Source organism: Cyprinodon tularosa, unplaced genomic scaffold (assembly GCF_016077235.1).
Source record: "Cyprinodon tularosa strain WSP-4 unplaced genomic scaffold, ASM1607723v1 ctg141, whole genome shotgun sequence".
Classification (NCBI taxonomy): Eukaryota; Metazoa; Chordata; class Actinopteri; order Cyprinodontiformes; family Cyprinodontidae; genus Cyprinodon; species Cyprinodon tularosa.
The window spans coordinates 82,577-108,153 of NW_024038232.1; the positions used below are offsets into that span (position 1 = coordinate 82,577).

General features: G+C 37.2%; 4 protein-coding genes across 8 annotated transcripts; 2 read left to right on the plus strand and 2 right to left on the minus strand.

The window, feature by feature from the left end:
- Positions 1-15: 15 nt before the first annotated feature.
- Positions 16-1,569, minus strand: si:ch211-105j21.9 (sialomucin core protein 24-like). Of its 2 annotated transcripts, none has more exons than XM_038278442.1 (4): positions 1,412-1,569; positions 619-1,063; positions 379-531; positions 16-295 (listed from the first exon to the last, which is right to left on the minus strand). In XM_038278442.1, exons 2-4 carry the CDS (start codon positions 1,049-1,051, stop codon positions 168-170), a joined length of 714 nt encoding a protein of 237 aa, XP_038134370.1. In that variant the 5' UTR covers positions 1,052-1,063; positions 1,412-1,569; the 3' UTR covers positions 16-167. The 2 variants fall into 2 exon arrangements, with proteins under 2 accessions (XP_038134370.1, XP_038134371.1); XM_038278443.1 differs by having other exon boundaries at positions 619-1,068; positions 1,412-1,552.
- Positions 1,570-2,005: 436 nt separating this feature from the next.
- On the minus strand, positions 2,006-11,469 carry slc5a8l (solute carrier family 5 member 8, like). Of its 2 annotated transcripts, none has more exons than XM_038278437.1 (16): positions 11,265-11,469; positions 10,697-11,085; positions 6,837-6,902; positions 6,524-6,575; positions 6,303-6,370; positions 5,831-5,985; positions 5,460-5,600; positions 5,245-5,374; positions 5,046-5,134; positions 4,692-4,804; positions 3,981-4,048; positions 3,781-3,867; positions 3,458-3,651; positions 2,710-2,819; positions 2,509-2,594; positions 2,006-2,412 (listed from the first exon to the last, which is right to left on the minus strand). In XM_038278437.1, exons 2-16 carry the CDS (start codon positions 11,048-11,050, stop codon positions 2,299-2,301), a joined length of 1,827 nt encoding a protein of 608 aa, XP_038134365.1. In that variant the 5' UTR covers positions 11,051-11,085; positions 11,265-11,469; the 3' UTR covers positions 2,006-2,298. The 2 variants fall into 2 exon arrangements, with proteins under 2 accessions (XP_038134365.1, XP_038134364.1); XM_038278436.1 differs by having other exon boundaries at positions 11,307-11,466.
- slc25a55a (solute carrier family 25 member 55a) lies at positions 10,820-24,262 on the plus strand. Of its 3 annotated transcripts, none has more exons than XM_038278441.1 (10): positions 10,820-10,824; positions 20,138-20,184; positions 20,317-20,442; positions 20,739-20,794; positions 21,880-21,970; positions 22,077-22,195; positions 22,269-22,464; positions 22,562-22,716; positions 23,015-23,090; positions 23,179-24,262. In XM_038278441.1, exons 2-10 carry the CDS (start codon positions 20,165-20,167, stop codon positions 23,336-23,338), a joined length of 999 nt encoding a protein of 332 aa, XP_038134369.1. In that variant the 5' UTR covers positions 10,820-10,824; positions 20,138-20,164; the 3' UTR covers positions 23,339-24,262. The 3 variants fall into 3 exon arrangements, with proteins under 3 accessions (XP_038134369.1, XP_038134366.1, XP_038134367.1); XM_038278438.1 differs by lacking the exon at positions 10,820-10,824 and adding an exon at positions 19,315-19,468 and having other exon boundaries at positions 20,074-20,184; XM_038278439.1 differs by lacking the exon at positions 10,820-10,824 and adding an exon at positions 19,450-19,468.
- Positions 13,283-14,790, plus strand: tshba (thyroid stimulating hormone subunit beta a). The gene is made up of 3 exons (XM_038278444.1): positions 13,283-13,405; positions 13,504-13,710; positions 14,230-14,790. Exons 1-3 carry the CDS (start codon positions 13,328-13,330, stop codon positions 14,506-14,508), a joined length of 564 nt encoding a protein of 187 aa, XP_038134372.1. The 5' UTR covers positions 13,283-13,327; the 3' UTR covers positions 14,509-14,790.
- Positions 24,263-25,577: the final 1,315 nt, after the last annotated feature.

The following is a 25,577-nucleotide window of genomic DNA, read 5'->3' on the forward strand; positions in this document are numbered from 1 at the left end:
AACCATTGGTATTCATTTTGTTTTACATTTTTATTAACGTATGGAAAATAATTCTACTCACAGGTCCCAACTTCTAATAGGACTCCCTGGATGAGAATGTTTTTTTTTTTGTTTTTTTTTCCATGTCAGTAAGTCATCAAACACATTGGTGATTTCAGATCTTTTCTTTAATGACGGAATTCCAGGCGAAATTGTGACTGTTCTTCATGAGGGGGTGGTAGATTGTCATAGATCGGATGGCCATCATAAAGTCCTCCGGAAATAACAAGGGTGTCCTCATCGACTGTGAATCCATCTGTTGAACATAGAGTAGTAGCTTTAAGTGATAATGTTTACTGCAATAGGTTGGACTCGCTACATGAAAAGCATCAGTCTTACCCGTGTCATCTGTGGTGTGAAGAGGTTGATGCAGGTACTGAAGTTTATGCTTGCATTTGTAAAGCATGATCATAACCGTTGCCAAAGCAAAGAGACCAAGCATACCACTGAAGATTATAGTCAGATTCCTCTCAGAAATGTTAAGTTTCAAACCTAATGATATAGAAAGGTAAGGTGTTGACAACACTGACATAGCAAATGGAAGGAGTGGGTATGAACTTGTTTAACACAGATGCTTACCTTCTGTGCTCTTTGGTGGATATGTGTATGTTGTGACACTGTGAGTTGAATTTACAGTTGAACTTTCTGGCGTGTCAGGTGTACTAATGAAAGCTGTTGTAGTCTGGTTGGCTTGCGTGGAAGATGCGGAAGATTGTGATGTTGGTAACTCTGTTGATGAAGTCATGGTGGTAGCTGACTGAGGCGTTTGATGTTCACTTGTGTTTTCAGTTGAAGCCAGTGTGGTGGTGAAGGTTTGATTGTTCGGGTTTGTGCTGGTGTATGTATCCGTTTCCTCGGTTTGAGTTCCAGTGGAGTCAAATGAAGCTGTGGTTGTACTGAACTCCGTCAGGTTTAAATCAGTCGTTGAAAATAGAGTCAGGTTTTCCGTATGAGCCTTTTGAAAAGACATTAATAGGAGGTAGAAAACTAGGGGTGCCAAGATTGTTTCCATAGCTTGTATATCCTGTACTGGGCAGAAAAAACATGGATACTGAAAAGACATGCAATGCTTGGAAGATGAACTCATCAATCTCTCTATAAATGCCTGAAATAATTAATAGAGCTCAGCCTTTAAATCCTAGCAATAATTGTCAGTATGGAAATTAAAGTATGTTCACTGCGCTTATGTTAGTGGTCAGGTTTTCTGTTTTTAAATATTAGAAATGCATTTCGACTGCTCTTCGCAACCTCTTTAGCTGGAGCGATTACTTTTTAATTTTTATGCTTTCATTTAGCGTAAAAACTAAAGCTTACATCCTGCTTAGATGATTATAATGTTTGCTGGTACAAATTCCAAGAAATGGTACCTCACCTTATATTTTGAGGGGTGAAAAGTTAGATTTTTACGCAGTTCCTTGGTTCCGAGTCTGCATCTAAAACAAAGACTCTTCCTGGAACAGCTTCAAGACAGATTATCTGGCTCAGAGACAGGTAAAAGTGGGCAGGGCAGTTCTTTGTCAACTTCCTCTTTTGTTTGTTTCCAAGGAGACAAGGGATTGGTCACTCACAGACAGTCCAAAGCTCATGCTCTACCCTTTAGCTAACATGCGTTTTATAACCATTAATAAACAGACACATAAACATTAGTGTTACCTGCATTGTAAAACTCTATTCTTATATTTTTTATTATCACATCAACTCTGGTAAATGGTTAATTCAGAATGTATGTGTTTGAAGTCTGTGAGGTAAATTTAAACAGTACAAAATATTTATTGAAAAGTAGAAATATTTTCCATAGAGTGAAGAGTTTTCATGTAAAAAAAAAACACACAATTCAGCCTTCATTTCAAACAAATAATGACTTTTAACAAACAGTAAGTGTATTTCTGCTTTAGTATGAAAAAAAAGTCAGGTAGGCAGTATTTTTTGTAAATCACTCATAAAAACAAAACAAAGTGCAAGATTACAATACTGCAAAAGCACAGCTAAAATATGAAATGGAGGTATAATCAATGGACGCTCAGAGATGGTAACCTGGTGCTGTAAAGATGCCTTGTTTTTACTTAAAAAAGTACATAAAAATAAGAAACTGTTTTTGACTTTGATCTATTTATGTAAAATATTTGGTTTCTTTTAAGCAGTTTAAATATAAATGATCAAATTCTTAATATTTGCATTATCAGAGAAAATAATTTCTCTTTTAAAAAAATGCCCGTTAAATATTTTAGATGTGTTTAATGAGTACAAATATCAACAGCCTTATAGTTTTGTAGAAATTTCAGATTCTTTGATTGTCATATCCGTTTCTGTAAATGCTTTGTTGTCAACTCCCATGTGAAGGTCTGTTGGAGCCTTTTCCATCTCTCTAGATTCCTGCAGTAGGTTAATAACAGAATGAAACATTAGGAAGGCATACTTGGTTTTTTGCGTTACCTATTATCTAACAACATGCCAGGGTCAGCATTTTACCTTTGATTTACTGCAGCCACGGAAGCATATCAAGTCAGCTCTTCTTACGAAGAGGTCAGAGTTCATCTTCTCTTGTTTGCATCCACCTATAAAATTGAAAAAAAAAACAACTTGTTCCTCTGTTTATTAACCATTAAAATTAAACATTAATGGTTCTTCTTTCACTCTATCAAAAGCAGAGCATCAGAAGTGAACTCTAACCTGTGATTATGCTCACGAGAAGGCCCGTCCCCACCGTGATCAACACGCCAAAAAGAGAAAAGTAGACGTAGGACAGAGAGTACCAGGTGTCTGCTAATGGAGGCCTTAAACTGACAAAAAATTAATAGATTTAGTGCTTGCCAGTAAAATTCACTTAAAATAATAGATAATTATTGATCAGGTAATTCAGAATGCATAAAATTCCACTGGTAATTTTTTTATCAGCAGGTGGAGCTATTGTTCTACATGATGTAGAACAAATAAAATACAATAAAGCCTTTTCTCAAGAATGTCTTTATTACTGCTGTTCAAAAAAGACCTATCCAAAAAAAACAACAACTTTGAGTCATGTTGAACTGATGCAGATTGGTCTGTGCAATTTCAATTTGTCTATTAGGAAACTAGAGGGTGTTAGCTTTCAAACTATGTATTGCACATGTAATTTGGGCTTACAGTTCCTAAGTTATTTACTTTTCAATTTGGATATGCAAAATAGGTGAGGATTACCCAAAATGAGGTAGATGTTAAGAGGTTAATTTGTTGAGAAAACTTTGAATCTTTCAACTTGTTGTTTTAGAGAAACGTGGAATGAGCTGTGTCATTTATGGGGAGGGTAATTTGGTAATAGCAATATCACAACACATATTTCAAATCTGTTTTTCACCTTGAATAATCTGCCTGGTTTAAAATAATAAATTCTTTACATCTAAAGAAAAAAAATTCCCTGTTTTTATGTAAAATGACCAACTCTGGTTGTGTTGTCGGGATGGCTGAACTGGTCCATGGAGTTGCTGTCGTGTTGTTTAGGTCCATTGTGTTGTTGCAGCCTACAGTGGTGACAGGAAGGGGAAGTGTCTTGTCAGGTGTTGGTGGGTAAAGCTGAGCTCCAATCCCCACCCATAGGGTCAACGCCAGCCCAACGATCAGTCCAACCAGTCCTCCCTGAAAGGTAAACATGACCTCAGTCAACTTCCATCTCATGGTGTCACATTCCTTTTTCTACAGCCAATGCTTTGTTGTCCAGCAGTTCAGTTGTGCAATAAAACTTTCCAGTTATATAAAAAGACTCACTGTTGGATTTGTTGTGCGGAAAAGAATGCCTAAAAAATATAGGCCAAGAAGAGGTCCACTGATCATACCAAATATGGACAGAGCTGCCTGAACATAGAACAAAAAAAAATCAACTGGTAGCTCTTCAGACTTACCACTTGGTGGTGCTGTTGAGCTAAAAACAATCGCAGCAGATGGTTTATGTTAAATGAGAGTTATACCTGCAGAACACTTCCCATTGCTGAAGCAACTCCAGCCATTCCAATACACACACCTCCAAAGAACACACCTGGGTGTTGGGAGATAAAATAAAAAAATTATATTTTATAGAATAGTCTTAGCATTGGCAAATATATTCTTTCCCATAATCAACAAAAAAAAGCAACATTTTGGCTCGCTGGGGGAATGCTAAATTTTAAATTAGGTTCTTAGAATCTATATGCAAGCTATAATGAAAACTATATCATCTAATTTTGGAAATAGGTATATTTTAGAGTGCAGTAGCCTTTTAGTGGAAGCGTTTTTACTAAATTAGAGCAGGTATGTAGAATTTGTCTCAGGGAGCCCCACCCTTCATTTGGGTTGCAAAAGCCTTCTCAGAACCAAATTACTCTTTGATGCATTTCTCAGTAGAGCTGTCAAACTACTCTGCAAGTTGCTGGAATTAAAAACCTGCTTCTGGAAATACGCTCGTGTGAATTACCTACAAAATACTCTGCATTGTCTGCTTCTTCACAGTTGTTAGGCAGCAGTCATTTATTTGTTATCCTACAGTACATTGAACTGGAAGTTCAAATACTTTTTATCTACCAAAAAAACAACCATTAAGATAAGATAAGATAATGGAAACTGTTGCTTTTCTTAGTCTCTCAAAGGTCAATATACTTGGTTGATGTATGTGTGAACATAAAATATGAATCTTTAAAACTCACTCAGGCCCATGTTCATCCAGCTCACTTGTTTCTGTGTTAGATCTTTCTTAACTGGAAAAATGAAGTCTTCCACAGTGACAGCAACGAGAGCATTAATGCTTGAGGACACAGTGCTGAAAATGTGTAAAGGCAAAAGTTTAGTAAAGTCAATCAGAAAAGGATTAGTGCAAAAATAACTGCATACATAAGTATGGGATGGTGTGTATGACTCCTAGGTTAAAAGCTGTAAAACGTATCTGTTGACGTGACAAAGTCGTGTCTTAAAAGTAAAAAATTAATCCTTATCAGTAAGAAGCATTTACTGATGACATAATTTCTATAAATATCTTTTTCCTTCTTTGTTTCAAGGCTTACCTTAGGGTCCCACTGTAAGCTGCAGCCACAAACAGGCCAGGAATTCCAGGATAGGCTCCCAGGATATCCATCACAAGGTATGGCAGCAGCTAGTTCACAAATACAACCCAATTTTTTCTGTCAAACCTTGTTTTCAAACTCAGCCAAAAGGCGTATTATACATGTGATTGTCAGTTATGTAGAAAATGCTATCAGTCACCTGGTCAGAAGTTTTTACGTCCCCATTTGTAAGTGGGTCACAGTTTTTGTAAATGGAGTACATAGTGAGACCAGAGAACACAGCAAGACTCACTGTTGTCAACAAACCAACCATGTTAACATACAGAGCCCTGGAGGATCAGATATGACTTGTTAGCACATGAACCTGTGCTCACTGCCAAAGGTGCATATGAATTACAGTGTGGTTATGCTCACATCTTGGCGTGTCCCAAGGTTTTGCAAGAGATGTAGCGCTGCACCTGGGACTGGTTGATTGAGTAGATAGAAACCCACATTATGCTGCCACCAATCACTATGGACCAGAAAGTATGGCGCTTGAGAGGATCTGGATCAAAGCTGGAAAAGTTCAACAGTGTGAGAGAGTTTAGAACATGCCCAAACACATATTGCCTTTCTTTTCTTTCAGGTGTTTCCTTCTTTGGATATACTTTGAGGGCTGAGCAGGGTTTCTATCTAAAACACTCAATGCTTGCAGTTTTTCTTTAGTTTCTTGTCCTCCGACTTGGAAAGTGTGACTACTTTGATGTAAGTTTAAACAATATTTAGAAGAACTGCTGTGCACATACTCAAAGGCCTTCAGTCGGCCTCCTTCGCCAGCATCTTTCCAGATTCTTGTCAGGCCGCCTTGTAGTACAGCTCCTCTTGCTATAACAGCTACAAATCCTGCCAGCATGATCACCATCTGCAGCACATCTGTCCAGATAACTGCTTTCAGGCCACCCTGATACAGAAATCATATTTCAATACTAATAAAATTATGCTAATTTAGGTCATCCATGACACATTAGTTCTCGATCAATGATTTATCACACCAATGATAGATATCATTCATATCACAGCCTCCAATATATGATATGATAACCTCAAAGTTCAAATGTGGTCTTTTTTCATGCTAACAGCACAACTGTTAGATCTACAGTAGTCATGCTAACTCTGAGTTAAAGACTAAATCCTCTATTTCTTTTGTTTTAAATTTGCATTAAATTAGGTATGTGCAATCCCTGTTTATTGTGAAATAATAATTAAAGAAATACGAACCAATGTACAATAGACGATGCATACTGCCCCTGTTGCCACCAGCACTCCCCAGAGATCCAGCCCTGTGACTAAACATTCAGATAAAATGTGCTATTTTAAACAAATATCCATTCCATATAGCTTTTCTCCATCTTTCTGTGGGTTGTTTATTATTTAATTTATCATTAAGCATCAATTTATAACTGCTGAATCAGTGTGAGAAGATCCGACAGAAGACTTACTTTGATTTAGTGCAAGAGCTGGAGCATAAATGACCAAACCTGTGTAGAGGGCCTGAAAAACAGCACCATCAATAAATGAGCTGCATACAGAGAATTGATGTATTACAATATTCACATCACCATGGTACACATATCTATAATCAGTATTGCATGATGTAAAAGGAGAAGAGAGCAGATGCTTTTTGTAATTTTATATTTGCATCATAGAGGCTTTGTTTTTCTTTTGTTTGTTGTCTTATTTGGGAAAAAAAAGCTTAATCTTTATGATTGGCCTGAATCCTTATCTTATTTTAATTAAGCATGCATGCTTTACCGTTTGCACAATGTACATTGATGTTCCAATGAGCCGAATCACCCGGTTAAAGCGCAGCTCCAGGTACTAGAAATGAAAAGATAAGCAAAAGATTAGACCTAATTTCAAATATTATCCAAACACGCAATAAAATCATTGCAAATCATTGCAAAAAGCAATGATTTGATTGATTTATTTCTAGTTTATTTGAATTTGCCATATTTTAGTTCTTTCTGTGCTGTTTTAGATATTTTATTATTTAATTTGTGTGTTTTCCCTACATAGTATTTTTTTATTAATGTCACCCCAACCATTTGTGAGTCAAGCATAAAAAACAGCTCTGTTAGGGACTCTGGGGTTTCGCTGTTTTTCTGGTTCGAGTGAGCTTCCTATCACAGAGAGGATTTGTGCTGATGCCTGGGCCGACCCTGTTGCTGCACACTTGAGAATATTTCTCAATCAGGATGACTAGCGTTAGGGGTGTAAATAATAATAGTTTTGTATCGATGTATCGATCCAACTGCCGACGATCCGATGCATTGATACGTCCACGATAGTATCGATTCTTTTTTTTTTTTTCCCTCCGGTATATTTTTATCCATTTGCTCCTGGGCGTAATTCTCCCTCCCGTGCTGCGGTGGCGCTAAACCTATTTTGCGCTCCTACCTCGCTTCCTGGTTATACTCTTACAGCAGTGTGTTGCAGTGAGCTTGACACAGACATTTTTGATTTATGCTCAATATTGAAGCGTGGTCTGTGCTACACGCTGTGGGTCTAGATACGGCCGAGGCGGTGAGAAAGTGGGGGCGAGTTTAGTACGAAGACAGAGGGACATGAGGGCCAAAAAGAGCGGAGATCCAGAATTGCACTCATTGCACTGATTTTGTGCAGTATTTTTTTATGCAATTTTTCTACTTCTGTTATTTGCTGTTGTTTCTCAAAAAAATGCATAACGATATTACAGCTTTCATTGATTTATGTCAAATTTGAAACATTGTCTAGCCTGTAAGGTGTAAAAAAAAAAAAAAAAAAATGAACCAATTAATCGAATCGTATCGTGGTGTATTCTTGAGTATCGAAAATAATGGAATTGTTGGGTCAGGAAATCGATACTGAATCGAATCGCCATGATGGGTGTGATTTACACCCCTAACTAGCGTGTATACAAGGAGGTAAAGGATCATCTCTTTTCATGGTTATTCCAGCGAAAGACTTAAACTAGGAATATCCTAATTTGTCTTCTTGTGAATCTCTTTTACAATACAATATAAATCCCTTTATGGTCCCACAATGGGAAAATTCTGGTGTTTACAGGAACAAAAAGATTATTTAAAAAAAATGGTCACACAAATGTGGACCGTAGAAATACTTATAAGACTAATATAATACTGAAGAGTTAAACAATAATATGGAGATAAACAATAAAATACTGTACTGTAAAGTGTTTTGAAAATATAAAACTGTGCATCTGGAGAATAAATAACCAATATACAACTATGGACATTTTTACAGTAATGGATATTTGAAAATAGCAGCAACATCAGAGATGTGCAAAATGACAGCAGCATGTTATTTAACTGAATGAGGCAGGAACTGCAATATAAGCATGAATGCCACAACTTATTGAGGTTTTTGGGAACAGTGGTGGTTATAGAGTCTTACAGCTGCTGGGAGGAAGGATCTGTGATAACGCTCCCTGGTGCATTTAGGGTGCAGCAGTCTGACGCTGAAGGAGCTCTCTAGTTCATTAACAGCTTAATGCACGGGGTGGGAAACATCCAACAGAGGTGTTAATTTAGTTATGATACTTTTGTTTCCCACCTCCTGGGTCCAGAGGGCATCCAATCATAGAGCTGGCCTTCTGCATCAGCCTATCCAGCTGCTTCCTATCAGCTACAGATAAGCCACTGCTCCAACCAACAGCTCCATAGAAGATGGCTGATGCCACAACAGAGTTATAGAAGGTCTTTAGGAGCATGTCCTGCACTGCAAAGACCTCAGTCTCCTCAGCAGAAAAGAGTCTGCTCTGACCTTTCTTATACAGAGCCTAGGTCTTGTGAGTCCAGTCCAGTTTGTTATTTAGATGAACACCTAGGTACTTATAAGAGTCCACTATCTCAATGTATGTTCCCTGGATGTTCACCAGTGTCAGTGGAGTGGATCTGCTTCTGTGGAAGTCCACCTCTAGCTACTTGGTTTGCCCTGCATTAATCATGAAGTGGTTCTGTTGACACCAGACCATGAAGTTCTGGATCCACTGTCTGTACTCCTGTGATGAGGCAAACTATTGCAGAATCGTCAGAGAACTCCTGGTGGTGGCAGCATGGAGTTGGTGGAGAAGTCTGCAGTATAAAGGGTAAGGAGGAACGTTGCCAGTCCTGTGGGACCCCCGTACTGAAAACCAAACTATTTGAGACTCAGCCCGGTCCCCTGATATACTGTGGGCAACAACTGAGGTAGTCCAGAATCCACTTGGACATGTGCTGGTCCACTCCTGACAGCTCCAGCTTGTCCCTTAGGACTCCTGGCTGGACAGTGTTGAAAGCAGTAGAGAAATCAAAGAGCATGATTCTCACAGTGCTTCTCTAGGTGAGTCAGAGCTTGGTGCAGGAGGAAAATGACGGTATCATCTGCTCCAATCCCATGATGTTTGGCAAACTGCTGTGGATCCAATGAAGCCTTCCCCAGGGGGCGTAGATGGTGTAAGACCAACCATTCGAGGGTCTTCATCAGGTGTGAAGTTAGCGCTACCAGCTAGTAGCTGGTACCAATTTAATGTCTGGTATTGTTCCAGACAACCAGTGAACCTCAGTTCACCTCCAATCTTCTAGGAAAAGGTCTGATTTGTGTTGTGTGTCTCCAACATCTGCCTGCCGGCTCTCTAGCACATCATCTCTTGCAAGTACCAACGCTCTCTGATGTCACTTTCATTCTGCTGGACCTCTGGTGTGCAGTCTGCACAGCCAGCAGACTGCACAATCAACCCCTACAGATCCATGTTACCTCCCCTTCATTCTCTAAATAAGCAAATCAATCAGTTAATCAGACTCATTAGAACAACCAGAGAGTTCAACTGACTTCCTGTAGTTCTCCACTTTCTTAATTTTTGTTAATTTTATAGACTAAACATTCAAATTTACTGGTTCTCCCTGTGATTCTGCTTGTGGCTCAAAAAAAACTACAAACCAACTTATCATTTCTTATGCTTAAACTGCATCTTTATCCCCGTAACCTTAACTCTGTTTCAACTACATTGCTTTTGTATCTATAAAAAAACAGAAACAATATGATCGCAGTATAACAGATTATATAATTTCATAAAGTATGAAGTTATAATGAAAGATGAACATTATTCAATTATTCAGCCAAAAGATGATGCATTTGTAAAATCTTCCCTAGTCTCTTTTTTGTTATTTCTTAAAGTCATTGTCTTCATATTCACCCTACACCCCCCACCCCACACACACAAACACAATTTTTTTTAATCTAACTTTAATAGAGAAGTCATTTTATCCCAGCATTGTTCAATCTTAGGAATTTTTGATTCAACTAAAGAAATTAGACATGAGATGTTTTGAGGCAGGCTGTTACCTTCACATGGTGTGTGTATGTGAAAGAATGCTACTGTCTTAAAAAAGGGGACTTTTTAGCAAAAAATAAGTCACAAGTTATTGTTAGATGGCTTAAAAAAGAAAATTAATAGATTCTACTGAGATTTAAGATTTTCAAGATATTCAAACAAAACGCCCAGAGAAAGCCTGCAAACATGTTATTAAAGGTAACTGGAAAAAAAGAACGATGTTTGTCTCAAACCCACTATGATTTTATTAAGCTTTTTCTTCCTAGTATGAAGTCATTTAGAATATAAAGCATGTTCTTACCTCATAAGCGCTGGTGATCTCCAGTCGATAGAAAAGGGGTACAAATAATTCAGCAGTGATGACAGACATGATGGCGTAAGAGAAACCAAAGAGCCAGAAGGCAGTGCCATAGCCGTACGCTTCTCCAGGTGTGCCAATGACTGTGATGCCAGACATGAAGCTGGCTGTGAGAGACATGGCAACTGGTACAGCTGTCATTTGTCGTCCACCTAACAAAAACTCTGCACTGCTGGTCTCCTTCCGACCCCGGATGGCCTGGAAAAGGCCGATGGCGGCTGCTCCCACAATTATTGCAGCAAACACCACATAATCCCAAACAGAAAAAGTGGCCACAGGGCCCCCGGTTCCAACCATTGTTAATCTACGAAGGAGTATGGGCTTCCTTGAACCTAAAATAACAGGGAAAATGTAAATATGTGGAATAAACAGTTTTGGTGAAGTTTATGTCCCTAGTTAAGGTAAAAGTAAAACATTACCAGCACTATAAGGAAAAAGGTCAATTAAAGATAGCCAGGAAAATGATTTCATTTGTTAAATTAAAGTTAAATTAAATTCAAATTCTCTTTACCAATTAAAGACTTTTTCCAAGAATTAAAGCCCTTAGTCCTACCGTGCCTTCAACTTTGTTGCTTCAGTCTTCAGTAGTTCATTGATAGTTCCAGCACCTCTCATGCAACTAGAAGAAGTCTGGTCAGCTCTAATGCATTCAGCAGACAATAAAGATTAGTTCCCTCAGGTTAATGATCCATCAAGGACACAAGGCAGTGAAGCCTTCCATAATTTCAGAGATTATAAAAGAAGATGATTGTTTGCTGTGTCGCGGATTGCGTTCTGGTAGCAATTAAAAGATTGTTTGGTGTCAATAAATCCATTTTTTGGCATAAAATGATCCAGTGACACATTGATGGGAGATCTGTTTATGTATCTTGGTTACTCAGTACCTCTTGGTTAAATAAAGAGTTCCTGGGGGAGGGAGGCTGGAATCCTCGGGGCTTGGTCTCTACTCCTGTCACCACATCAACTTGTCATTAGTGATTAATATTTACATAATTAATGTTTAGTTTTTTTTTATCTACTCAGTACTGCACAAGGTAACATTTCATTTTAAAATCAATTACCAAATTGTAAAAAAAATGTCTGATTCAATTAGGAACATTTACAGAGATTTAAACGTTTTTTTTTCTTCCTTTTTATTGACATCTTAAGTACTTGCAACCAAGAGGTTTTCTATGTTATTATGTCTACTATGTAAAAGTTGACTGTAGAAAAACCCCAGATGGTTCATAATGACAAGTTTGTTTTCTTAAGATTTATATCAGCATTTGAGAAGCAATGAGTGGCCTTGATACATTAATGCTAATTTAACCTCACTTAAGTTTATACTGTCAATGTTAAAGGATGCATCTCATCTGCCTCTAAGACTAATCATATTAGATATTGACAACATTGTGTGAAAGATGAGGAAATGAGTCCATTGTGTTCAGCTTGTTATTACTCTTGTTTTACATTAGAACACATTTATGTTTGTCTGCATGAACTAAAAACATACAGCAGACCAGCTCTGACTCATCAGTGCGTTAAAAACTGCTGCTTTCACTTCATAATCACCTAATGTTTCCATTACAGTTTGACTACACGGGCCAATGATTGTTCAGACTTACAGATAAGAACACCCCCCATATAACTTTTGATGGGGGTTGGTTTATAACCCTATATTTCTCAATATTTTTTTTTTTTGTGACCATTGCCGTCACTGCTATGTATTATATCCACTATGAAAGCTGATTAGATAAACCTGCATGTAAAGCGCATGCCGTGCCAATGTGTTTTTACCAGCTTTCATCTTTGCTGACGTTAGAGTCAATCTTTAACTCAACGGCGCCAAAAACATACTTTAAACACACAGTAACACACACACAAAGTGACATTATTGCCCACTAACTTTTTTTCTGTTAATATTCAATCCCAAAAAAAGGTTGATTTGTTTTAGAGAAGGTGGTTAAATTCACTCTTTAACTTATGTAACTCTCATAACATATACAATAATTTTTAGTAGAAGTAAAGAATGTTGGCACTTTGTCACAGTCTGCCATGGGTTAGAGCAGCGGTCCCATACCTTTTTTGCACCACGGACCGCTATATGTCAGACAATATTTTCACAACAAGCCGGTCCCATCTAGGCGTAATCGGAGACAATGACACACGAAGTGTGCTCCTGATGTCCAGTCTGCTCCGTAGCTTTGTTTTGGTCGCTGTAACCGCAGAAAATCCTGCTTCACAAAGATAGGATGTTATAGATAGGATGAGTCTTGAACTGAATTAACCTGTGTCAAAAGGCACAGATGCACCGACTGATGTAATTGGGAGAGAATACCGCAATTTGTTATATTTTTCAAAATAAAACATCTCTCAGACTCTGATCGTCGATAAATTATATATATATACTTTTTTCTGTCTGGCCCGGTACCAAATGACCGACGGTCCGTGGCCCGGTGGTTGGGGACCGCTGGGTTAGAGAATATCCATATGTTCATCTCATTCACAAAATGGACCAAAACATAAGGGCACCACTTTCGTCAGAGATAGACGATAACAGTTAGCTTGGATTAGAGCAGATAGGATTATGTTTTCATGAATAGATTAATGAATAAAGTGTATATATCTATACAGTTCTGCAGGGATGATCAGAGTGAGAGCATTATTGGATCTGTAAGTGACCGTGTCCCTCGCTCAACTGATTCTAACATCAATGAAAAAGAAAATATTGTTGATTCTTGATGTAATCTGTTTTTTGTTTTTTTCTCTAGCTCTCCTTCCTTTTAGAAACAAACCAGATGAAGGGAAAGCTAAAAATGGAGACATCAGTGTTCAGCTGCTGGGTTTTTTTTCTGCTCTTTTACCCAGCTGCTCCCATGTGTCTTCCCACGGAGTTCACTTTATTTGTGGAAAAGCCAGAATGTGATTATTGTGTTGCAATCAACACTACTATCTGCATGGGGTTTTGCTTTACAAGGGTATGTGTTTGTATTAGAGCCTGACATTGTTTTTCTGTTTTTTTTGTTTTTTTGTTTTTTTTTTATGGCAACAGTTTGTTGTACTGATGTCATATGGTGTAAATCCAAGTTTTAATGAATTACTTAGAACATATTTTTATTAGATTTTACTTAACTATAATCTTAAACATATATTTTTAATCAGCCTGACTCTAAAAAATGTGAAACTAATGTATTTTAGGCGCTGCGCGTTTCAAGAAAACAGCAGTCAAATATCCTGACTGTGCTGCTGAGAAAAAAAAAGATGAATTACTCCTCCTGTGATCTTAGTTAGGTAATGTCTCCCACATAAGAGTCATTTAGTGTCATTCTCACAAAACTCTTGTTTCATATTTTTCAAGTTTAATCATACGTTTAGATTATTATATTTAGTTCATTCACTGCTTTAATCGTGTTAAAGCTTACTCTTTGTATGTTCCTGTCAAATGAAATCATCACATGATCATTCAGCTGTTTCCCATGTGCTTGTGTATCACGCAGGACAGCAACATGAGGGAGATTTTCCATCCGAGCTTCGTCGTCCAAAGAAGGTGCACCTATGACAGGATGGAGTATCGCACTGTCATTCTGCCTGGCTGTGGTCTTCATTCCAACCCTGTATTTACCTTCCCTGTAGCTCTCAGCTGCCACTGTGGAGCCTGCAGGACTGACAGAGACGAGTGCTCACGCAGAGTCAACAGCTACAATGCTAACTGTGTTAAACCAGTTGTGCGGGTTTATCCATACCCTGGTCAAAGCAACTACATGGTCCCATTTTAATTCCTCTGTTTATGTAAAGAAAGATTTCCACCATATCTTCTAATGGACCATATGGTGTTAGCACTGTTTCCTACTGTATCTTAATTTAATCAGGTTGTTGTCTGATAATACTGCTTCATTTTGACTCCTTAGTTTACTATGAGATTGACTTCCAATGTCTTTGTTTGCATAGTTTCTTATGCTTTCTCCGAGACTTTTAATGTTTATGCTTAACTGTATTTTCTGAATACGAGTCAAATAAAGCTTAAACGAAATGGCTCTCATGATCAGGTGTCCTTGAATTAACCGTGTTCTGGTTCTTGCTATAGTGTCTGTTTACTATATAACAAACCTAAAGCTGTTTACATCAACATTTCACCTTCTGATTCTATATTTACTAGAGATCTCATTCAGAGAAGTGCATGATTGTTGACACAACTCTGTTTTTCAGGAGTAAACGGGCGGATGTTTAATCTAATATTTGGCACAAGCTATTTACCAAACAGAGAACTGAATGTGTCAGTTTGTAAGCTGCGTCCATATCTCATCCTAAGCCGGGGTTTATGAAACTTTTATCGTCCATAAAGGGAGCTTCAATGACAGCTGGAGAGTATTAATAGATCAGAACTTCAGAGTGAGACAATGTGATAAAGTCATCCTATGTGACATTGCTGTTTCATAATCGTTTACTGTATTAGGCCACATTTTCTATAAACATTAAGATGTTATAATAGTTCTTTTGTATATTAAATACATTCTCAGATGTTTAAGTGTCTTAAAATATAAAACCTCAAAAATGTTACATATCCTCTGTTTGGTGATTTTATTTAATTTGACTTTTTAGTTCTTCCCTGTATTTGTTAAAAGGAATGGTCTGTGTCAGCATTTATGTCAAGTAATAGTAAATCAATGTAAACTTAATTTATTTTTATAGTAATAAATAAAAAAAACATTTTGTGATATAAAATCAAAATCCAGACTTAAAAACGGTCTATTAAATATTGATTCTAATAGACTCTAAAACCTGATCATCTGTTTGGCTTTAGAATCAGACATCTTCGAGTCAGGAAAAATATGTTCCACTACGTAGATACAGATCCTAGTCATGTTTATATTTCATAATGGGTTCAGATAAATTAATATACTGTTGGAAAGGAATAGGTAAACAAAGCAAAATGCCAGCCTATGCTTAATAAGCTCCCTCCAGAGGTTTTGGTTGAGATTAACTGGTTCAATTATTGTAGAACCCCTCCAGTAGTTAAAAATGTTCATCGTGAAAAACATTTAAAAAAGTTATTTGAAACCTAAATATGCCAGAAATTCAAGTTATTTTTGAGATAAACTATATGCCAACAGGAGTGAGTCCTCCTCAGAGTGCAGATTTGGTAGAGATTCCTACAGTGGCTAAAAGTGGAATGGAAGGCATCTCTCAGCTGCCAGCTTAGCTCAACTTAAATCGTATAGCACTTTGCAAACCCAAGGGTTGGTCAAAGAGTTTTACAAAGCAAACCAAGAAGAAAGTTTCTAGAAAATAAATATATTTTTATATCCTAGGCAATATCCCATTATATGCAAAATACTACTCCTTAGTCTGCTCTTCTTTTGCATTTTTACTGCTGGAATTACCTTCTTTTTTGTTTTCTATACACATGACCAAGTGTTTAAACAATATCTCAAAGACCTATATTCATATGTATTTTTAGTCCTGACAGTTAAGGTAAGTCATCCTCCACTTCCTGAATGATGCTCTATTAAACCTCCAGTAAAAGGAAGTTCTTAGTAAGATAAAGCAATTTTATGGAACTTTAATAGATTGGAAAATGACTCATATGAACAACACCTTTTTTTGTATATGACTAACTCGTGATAGTTATCTGTTGTTTAAATTGCCTAGTTGCAGTTGTGTTTTGTAAAACCTGGTTACCTAAAGGATAAAACGTGTTTCCAAAGGAATTTGCTTGCATCAGCACTCCATTGAGACCAGCTATGTGGTGAACATGCCGATCCCCTTTTCAGTCAAACATGCAGTTTTGCCTGGTTTTTTTTACTGTTTTGTTCAGTACCTCTTATAAAAAAAGAATAAAAAAAATAAAAAAACTTGAAAAAATGGATAGTTCCCAACAGTTTTAAGACAAGATTAGTAACGTAGGAATATATTTTTTGATCCAGTCTTATAGCAGGTGTTGACATTAAGGATTTTTACCACTTGCCCAAAGGGCAAGTGACTTTCATATTTCATTTGCCCAGAAGCAATTTTTACTTGCCCAGTATAATGTTTGATAAATATAGTTCCTAATATTCATTTTTGTATATATATCAATGAAGCATGTTTGTTTTTTAAATGTTTTTTTGTAATTCAGTATTTTTAGTTTCCAGGTTCCTGGTGTGTATATGCATGCGTCAGATAATGAACTCAAGCCTACATTACCGTGTTAACATGCTTTTCAATCCTTCCTGCACATTCTTTTCAAACTAAACTTTGCTTTAAACTGTTGTGTGTTTGGAAAAATATAAATTGTAATGTTAAAAATCTAAAAAAAAAACTTGACAGGTTAAAAACTTAAGATAAATCACAAGACAGAAGTCAATGTCACAAATGAATAACTTTTATTTTAGAGTCACGATAAGTCAAGATAATACTATTAATATAATGTGACTTTTCTAGAGAATCATTATACAGTTATTTTATACAGGGTTTCCACAGTCTTACATGATTTCAGAATTCCCTGACTTTTAACTGACTCAGGATTAGTTTGCCCTGACAAAATAAATGCAGCAACAAGACAATAATAACATAACAGGTCACCAATTTAACATGTTTAGCTCTATAACATTTAAATGCACCTCTCCAATGTTTAAGAGAAAAAAATTTCATTAAATTTTTTTAATGTATGACCTGCATCACTGTACAGAAGACTGCCATATGATAGCCATATTTACACTGTGCACATGGCATACAATTATGCCAATTTTCCTAATCCCTGACAAATAATTTTTAATCTAGGGTTATCTGGGTGGTGGGTGAAATGGGTGGAGGGTAAAATAGCCTTGTTGTTGTTTTTAAGCCTGCCAAGTCGAAAAAAAATGTGTCTGATTCGTGCCGGACAAAAATCACGCCATCTGGCGGAAAATCACGCGGCTTTTTGAAATCACGCGAGAATGTGTACAAAACAACAAAAATGGCGCCGGCAACGCTTGTGGGTCGTTTTCAGCGAATGTCGGTGATTTTAAAGTAATTTTGAGTGATAAATATATTTTTTTGCGATCATTGCACTTGGCCGGCGGGCAAATGCAATGAAATGCGTACTCTCCCGACAATAACAACTACTTGCCCCGGGCGATCGGGCAATGGTTAACATCAAGCCCTGTATAGTGATAAATTTAGCGTTTCATTACTGATGTAAGCAAAGATAAAACATATCATGTTTCTCACACATATGCCAAATAGTTTTTAATGTATGCTAATATGTTTCATAACTAACAGATTCCCATTTGGGCTCACACTCTAGGTTTGGCAGTGAAACAACTTGAGTCGATCAAAAGCCAAGAATATTTCAAATTGAAATATATGCCACATCCATGGTTAATATGGAAATATTGTGCACCACCCAGTGTTATACAACTTTCAGCCCCTGGTCATATGCATGGAACCAGTTCCTGGTAATACCTTGGAATGTAAACCTTTAAAATCAGCTTTCCAGATAATACCTCTTGTTTGTGGCATTCAGCTTGTAATTTTCCAATCTGCATCCAGTTATCTAAGTCAAAATGTTTCAGATTACCAAACATGGGTCATGGTTGCAAGATGCGAGATATTAGCAGTTGTGTACTCGATTTTTTTAAATTTTATAAAGTATGAATTTGCTAAGCATAGAGAAGCTTTTCTTTGAAATCCTAAAGCTGCAATCACATCCTAAGTCCTTAAGAATTGCATGTAAGCACCTTTACAAACACTTGGTAACGGGTTAATAAACCTTCTTATCCTCAGTAATTAGTCTGGTAGGCAACAAAGGAAGCACTTCAAAAGATAAGGATAAATATAAGTGCATTGCACAAAAAAAAAAAAAAAAAAAGCTGCATATTAAAATAATTCAATCAAACATATCTTGGAATAAGAAATACAAAAAGCACAGATGCATTTTCACATTAATAGGAGTTTCATTGTGTGCATTAGTTTAAATAACGAAAGAGAACAAAGGTAAGTGTATATTATAATTAGTATTGTTTTCCCGCTAAAGGCATTTTTAAAACAATATTATTGTAACTAACAAATAAGTATAAAATACTTTAATGGTAAGAAATGCCTTGAAGAATATTTCTTAGACCACTTGGGTCAAGATGGATAATACAGAAAGATCAACCTCTCCTTTGTAAAGCAAGCAGCTAAAACATTCAATGAAATCATGACACCTTGAAAAAAATAGAACAGAAAGTTCTAGATCATCTTTTGTGAAGCCAACACCCCGCTGCCTATCTACTTAATCCCTTTATGATTTTAGGAGGATAAAGTTAATCCTAACACATGTCTGGATAGGAACACCATTATTTAATACATTAAGAAAATACCTTGCATTTTAACTCTAAATTTAACTTTTTTACATTTTAGTGCTTTTGGTTCCTTTTTTTTTTTTTTTTTTTTTTTTTACATATATTTATCTTTCCCTACGTTCTTGCGACCGATTCGTCGCAGCTTATAGCGCTGCGATTTGCGATTGGCTGAAAATGTTAACTGACTGATCTATCGGCCAATGGTGATGGAACTTGTCCGCTACGTGAGCGGCACCTGAACTCCGATTGGTTGTCATTGAGAGGTCTTGACGCTGATTGGTTGTCATTGAAACATGTTGCAAGCGTCTTTGTGCAGTTAAGAGCAGTGGAAATTTCCTGGCGCTTTATTCACGGCTTTGTCTGGGGAGGTGAAAAAACGAAGGATACGAACACTTTGAAACTGTATTAAAAACAGAATAAAACCATCCTTTTGGTAAGTAGGTTACTACACCTTACTCGCGTTTTAGTAAGAAAATGAGCGCTTAATCGAATAAAACGTTTATGAATATTATTTTTAGTTTTGCGGATCGTGATACTTTGAATGGGTGTTTTACTATGCTTCACGGAGTAACATAGACTGCTGTTCTTTGCAGGAAATGCCAAAAATATGACATGTTTTATTGGCTATTGTAGTTTGAAGCTTTAAAATGTTTTATTGTTTAGTAGATTTAAAAAAGTTTTACATTTTCTATCCCAATTGAAACAAATTCTGGAGAAGGAATTTAATTCTACTAATCTAAATATGTGTTTGCCAATAAGACTCGCCTTACGAAGAACTGTTTATTTAGAACCTCCACTATATCGAATTTCTTTATAAATATGCTAAAGGCGGCAATTAGCATATAAGGTCTTCCGGTCTGTGAGCTGGACACGCCCACAGGAGGTCCTTAAATAGCAGGGCGGATAGATCACTGTCCTATGACTCTGAGACTCATAGAATAGTTTAAAACTGCAGCGGTGGGTGGGAGAAGTTAAAGTCTGTCTTCTCGAGATCCTGTTCAGACTTCTTATAAATTGCAGCTGGTTTTCTCTTTCCAGGACAATATTTACTGGCTTAACTGCAAACATTTGAATCTACATCGCTTCTTTTTCGCCTCTGAAGTCTTCAGTGGTTCCACAAAGAGTCAACATGTCTCAGCAGCAGATCAGGTAAACCATTAAGTTCTTTTTTTATTCCCACAATATAGGACGTTTTCTTAAAATTTTAAATGTGTGTGTGTATATAGGTTTTTCTTTTTAATTTACAAATTGTTCATGTTTTTTTTTTTATTTATTTTTCAGCCTTCCTGCCAAACTTATTAATGGTGGTATTGCCGGCATTGTTGGGGTAACTTGCGTCTTTCCCATTGACTTGGCAAAGACCAGGCTGCAGAACCAGAGAAGTGGACAGCAAGTCTACAGGAGCATGTAAGTATATGTAGCTCCACTCTACACAACACTGCTGTGTTGTCTTGGAGTATTATACCTACTACGTCCTTCTTAAATCCGTCTGGGCTTTTTCTAATTCCACAATGACGCATTCATGGAATCCCAGTCCCTGTGTCCTGACCTTTTAGGCTCTGGCAGCTGTACATTGTTGTCATTGTTCTTTGTTAAGTAGTTAGAGTAATTTGAGTGGAAGTTTACAGCGCTGCAGGATATTCTAGCATTTGGTACCTTTTCATGAAGTTAATGGAATTTTCCTATGCTTTCTTTTTGTAAAGGATGGACTGCCTGTTTAAGACTATTCGATCAGAGGGATACTTTGGAATGTACAGAGGTAATATGATGCACCTGAGTGTTAAAGAGCTGTTATGTTAGCAAATGTGGAAGTTTTATTTCATAGGATTAATTGTAGGAAAATGTAAAGCTCATAAGAGTTGCCATTCAAAAAATGCCTGTGCTTTTTGTTGTATTTTGTATTTATATTGCATGAAAAAACATGGGTTTTTCTATTAAAATCAAAGTATATTTCACAAAGCCAACTTTAATCTTTGTAAACATTCCATACACTTGGTGATATTTTAAAATGTGCTGTTGTATTTAAATGTGCAAAGAAAGTAAAGACCATTAGGTTAGGCGTCTGCTCTTGTGAGGAATGCTGTTGTTTGCATCTGTGTTTTTCCATATTACAGACTTGGGTCCCCCTGGGATATTCAAGGCTAGCCGATAAGGCGCAGCCACGCTGGAGGCAAATATTACATGGTTCTTACAATATTGCTCTATTTAAAACTATAGGCTGAAGTATGTTTTGCCATCTGTTTGTTCTGTAATCAGACTTCCTGTCTCATGTTTGTTTCTCCACTGTCCTGTCAACTTGTCCTGCCTCGTTCTATATGGACTCTAACATGTCCTTACAGACTCTGAGCTTGCAAATTAATCTGAGCTGTGCCGTTTTCATTGTCATTTTTTTTTTTTTCTTTTTTTTTTTTTTTTTTTACATAACATAACTTTTTTGAAAGTTTTTTTTAAGTCTGTACTCTCTGTATTTTGTTCAAGTCTATTTCCTGTGCCTAACAACTTTTGATTTATTTATTTATTGTGTTGTAGTCAACATGTTTACTAACTCACAACCTTTTAAGTTCACACATTTTAAAAACAAAAAACTGCTTTCTCCTGAAATTATCCTCTGTCTTTTACTTTAGACTTCATCTTTGTATAATTTGTCCCATTTCTTTTCTGTCTTTGACAATACAGTTGAAATTGTACTTAAGTGTGATGTCATGAAATTATCTTAGTTATTGAGCAGCCTTTCTTTGAATACTAGATGATGATAATGTAATAATAGTCATGCAATGTTGTTTCTCTGTCATTTGACCACTAGATAGTGGCTTCTGTGCTAATTGTGTAATTGTGTTTTCTCAGGTGCGGCTGTAAATTTGACTTTGGTTACCCCTGAAAAGGCCATCAAGCTCGCAGCGAATGACTTCTTCCGCCATCACCTTTCAAAGGAAGGGTGCGTACATTTCTCTGGAACAAGTCTTAAAAATCGTAAATGTGTCACGGGTGTGTTTTTTTCTTTAAATTTGTATTTCTGTCTGAATCTTGTTTTCTGTTAACAGAAAAGGGTTGACTGTGCTCAAAGAAATGCTGGCGGGTTGTGGTGCAGGCATGTGCCAAGTGGTTGTGACTACCCCCATGGAAATGCTTAAGATCCAGTTACAGGATGCAGGCAGGATTGGTGAGCAAACGTCCCATTATTGGTGACGGTGGTTCTAATTTATGTTTCTAATATTTTTATTTATTCTCTGAAGCGGCCCAGCAACAGAAACCGGTCATGATGTCTCCCACCAAACTTGTGGTGACAAACGCAGTGCTCAGCCGCTCATTCAACTCCGGCCCTGTAGTGTCAACGCCGAGAGCCGTGTCGGCCACGCAGATCGCCAAGGAACTCCTGCAGACACAGGGCATCCAGGGCCTCTACAGGGGCCTGGGGGCAACACTGATGAGGTAAAGCAGAGTTATTTGTAAAACCGTTTTCTATTTATCAGAAATGCGATGTGTCGGACTAGTCTTTGCTAAAGTTCTTTTACTTTTATTTTTTCAGGGATGTTCCTTTTTCTATTGTTTACTTCCCGTTGTTTGCTAACCTGAACCGCCTGGGTAAACCCAGTCCTGAAGAGTCCTCACCCTTCTACTGGGCCTTCCTCTCTGGGTGTGTTGCAGGATCTACTGCTGCTGTTGCTGTCAATCCTTGTGATGGTGGGTTATGTTTATTTTCTCTCCACAGTGTGTCTCTAAGTCACTAGTTCCCAACCTTGTTCCTCAGAGATTCCAGTCCAGCAGATTTAAGTGTTTCCTTGCTGCATCAGGTTTCAGGCTTCAGGTTTTCAGGCTTCAACAGCACTTAAATGCAAAAAGGAAGCCATAATTTGAATTGGGAGTGCTGGAACAGATGTGTCTAAAATATGCAGGGCAGGGGCCACTGAGGATTAGGTTGGAAAGCCACTACTCTTAAGAACTAGTAGCAACATGTCTAAAAAAAATGTTTCACCTGCAGTGGTGAAGACCAGGCTGCAGTCCCTCAACAAAGCCGCAAGTGAGGAGAGCTACAATGGCGTTATGGATTGCGTGAGGTAAGAGCTAATTTATTTGCTAATTTCGTGAGGTATTCATTCTCCATCTTGCACCTACTTAAATTTACCGATCCTCCTGTCTCAACAGTAAAATCATGCGGAAGGAGGGGCCGAGTGCCTTCCTGAAGGGCGCCGGCTGCCGGGCCCTTGTCATTGCACCACTGTTTGGAATTGCACAAGTTATGTATTTTGTGGGGGTCGGTGAATATATCCTGGACAACTTTTCTCCACGTTTCCTGTCTGTCTGAGCTGCATCAGCAGGCCACGTACTCACCGGACCCAGTTAAAACTGGCAGCTACATTCAACCCGTTTACAGCAAAAAAGAACTCCTGACGCACGAGTTTATTTTTATTAATAATCTCTAGTTTGACAGCTGTGTTGCATTTGCACGCTCTTGTGACTTTAAAGCAGACTGAGCCCACTGTTTGCACTTGAATCTGTTGGTCTTTTAAGGTTGTGGACTCAGAATTGCAGTATTTTTCTGTCCTAGTCCCAAATCATTAATGTCCAGATTCCCTCTGTGAGGGAGTGGAATTCACTCAGAGCTATTTTTGTGTTTATTGGTTTGATTATTGTCTTTGCTATTTTTATAAATGGGATATATTTTACTTCTCTTATATATATATATAAATATATTTTCTTTTCCCCAAATTTCCGTTATCTTATCACATAAAGCCTTCATCTTAGAAATAAGATTTGTTACAACAAAATTCATAGGGCCCAGTTTACACTTTTCCTTTTTTTTTTTTTTTTTTTTATTCTGCCATTTTAACAATGTTTAAATGTTTATTGGTCTGATCTTGAGCCTTCCCACTGGTGTGGGACCATGCAGATCTCCAAACCTTTACAAAACGTTCTCTTATGAACATATTGGTCCTGTTATCATAGTCGATTGTTTAGCTCTGCTTTACATAGCTTGACATGGTTTATTCATATCATATTTGTCTTCATAAATTCATTTCAGGATTTTATGTTAAAGACCTAAGATCTTGTTTCAAATGTACGGTAATTTCTGGATAATTTTATTGTAGAACAGAATTGTATTAATTTGGTTCTATAAGGAAACATTAACTTTAATTGAACATTAATACTGTGAGAGATGGCTGTTGCATACTGTCACTTTGATGGCTTTTTTTGTACACTGCAGCCATTAAATCATTCATTTTGGTTCCATGGTGGTCTATTTATTCAAATGTTAATAATTGGTCTTGGTGTAAAATCAATGTTTCAGAAATGACTGTTTGTGTCCCAGAAATTGGCACCTCTGCTTAAGATGTGTTTTAAAAAGAAAAAACTTTAGCAGAAAATGAAGCACAATGAAACATTTCTCCTGGCATAATCTTTGCCTGGCTGTTGTCTACAATATTTTAATGCGCCATTCAGCTCAGCCAAAAATTTTCATCATAATGATCATTGAAGACTAGTGAACCATATCAATGTTAACTTTATTGAAAGATCTGATGGGTTTTCTCACTGTTTTAGACAGAAAAGTACCTTTAGAAGTAAATGTGTATATTTATATATATATATTTTTTTACAAAATGATGAGTCCTCTAACAATAGGGATTAGGTGTTTTTACACATTTCTCCTGTTTACATCAAACCTTCCTAGAACAATTGGAAAGTTTTGTTCCCATTTAATCAGAGTGTACAATGTCCATCAAAGCCATTATCATTTATACCTTGAATTTTATTGGGAACACGGCCTAAACTTTATCAAGTCTAATGACCCAAAACTCTGCACTACATTCATTCACCCATATGGAGATGGTCTAAGCTACATAATAGCAACAGCTACCCAGGTGCTGCAATGATGGAATGATAGTAAATATTTCTGACATATATCAATCCATTAACATGCTGTATATGGTAACAAATGGTGGTTTTGAAGTTAAGTTACTTAAGGTATCTTCTACACATTTTTTAGTTTTCATTGATGAAAGTTTGATTTGGAAAGAGGTTGTGTTAAATCTCTTGGTCTTTGAGAGTAAGCTATTTTTAAAGTGTTTTTTCACTTTTTAACACAACCTTGTGTATCCTTACCGCACTTCTTGCAAAATAGTTTGGGGGAGTCTTAAGCCGACTGCTGTCTACAAGATTTTACGGATCCAGACATGCTTTGCTAAAATGGCAACTGTCAGGAACGTGCCTATCAAACACCTTTATTTAAAAGTTTACAGATTCTGATGAATTAATAAATCTTTTTCAGGCACTTTAATGACTAAAGCAAATTTATCTACATTTATTTACATACTAAAAGCCAGTCAAGGGATCTCCATCCTTCCATATATCTTACGCCATGCATTTTCCGTTACGCTTATCCCAAGCAGGGGTGCTGGTGCCTATCTCCAGCTGTCTACAGGCGGGGTACGGCCTGGACAGGTCGCCAGTCCATCCCAGGGCAACACGGAGACAACGGGACAAACAACCATTCACTCACACCTAAGAAGAATATAGAGAAGTCAATTAACCTAACAGTGGTGTCA

What these genes read in the sequence shown, in the direction of transcription:
- slc5a8l (XM_038278437.1), bottom strand. Translation starts at nt 11,050, where the DNA reads ATGGTTGGAACCGGGGGCCCTGTGGCCACTTTTTCTGTTTGGGATTAT. An exon ending in GGCCGACTGAAGGCCTTTGA is followed by an intron (nt 5,601 to 5,830) that starts GTATGTGCACAG and finishes GAACTTTTCCAG; the next exon opens with CTTTGATCCAGATCCTCTCA. An exon ending in TCTCGTGAGCATAATCACAG is followed by an intron (nt 2,595 to 2,709) that starts GTTAGAGTTCAC and finishes TCAATTTTATAG; the next exon opens with GTGGATGCAAACAAGAGAAG.
- si:ch211-105j21.9 (XM_038278442.1), bottom strand. Translation starts at nt 1,051, where the DNA reads ATGGAAACAATCTTGGCACCCCTAGTTTTCTACCTCCTATTAATGTCT. An exon ending in TCCACCAAAGAGCACAGAAG is followed by an intron (nt 532 to 618) that starts GTAAGCATCTGT and finishes CTATATCATTAG; the next exon opens with GTTTGAAACTTAACATTTCT. An exon ending in TCACACCACAGATGACACGG is followed by an intron (nt 296 to 378) that starts GTAAGACTGATG and finishes TATGTTCAACAG; the next exon opens with ATGGATTCACAGTCGATGAG.
- tshba (XM_038278444.1), top strand. Translation starts at nt 13,328, where the DNA reads ATGAATAGATTAATGAATAAAGTGTATATATCTATACAGTTCTGCAGG. An exon ending in GTGAGAGCATTATTGGATCT is followed by an intron (nt 13,406 to 13,503) that starts GTAAGTGACCGT and finishes TTTTTTCTCTAG; the next exon opens with CTCTCCTTCCTTTTAGAAAC. An exon ending in TGGGGTTTTGCTTTACAAGG is followed by an intron (nt 13,711 to 14,229) that starts GTATGTGTTTGT and finishes TGTATCACGCAG; the next exon opens with GACAGCAACATGAGGGAGAT.
- slc25a55a (XM_038278441.1), top strand. Translation starts at nt 20,165, where the DNA reads ATGTCTCAGCAGCAGATCAG. An exon ending in TGCTGTCAATCCTTGTGATG is followed by an intron (nt 22,717 to 23,014) that starts GTGGGTTATGTT and finishes TTTCACCTGCAG; the next exon opens with TGGTGAAGACCAGGCTGCAG. An exon ending in GGCGTTATGGATTGCGTGAG is followed by an intron (nt 23,091 to 23,178) that starts GTAAGAGCTAAT and finishes CTGTCTCAACAG; the next exon opens with TAAAATCATGCGGAAGGAGG.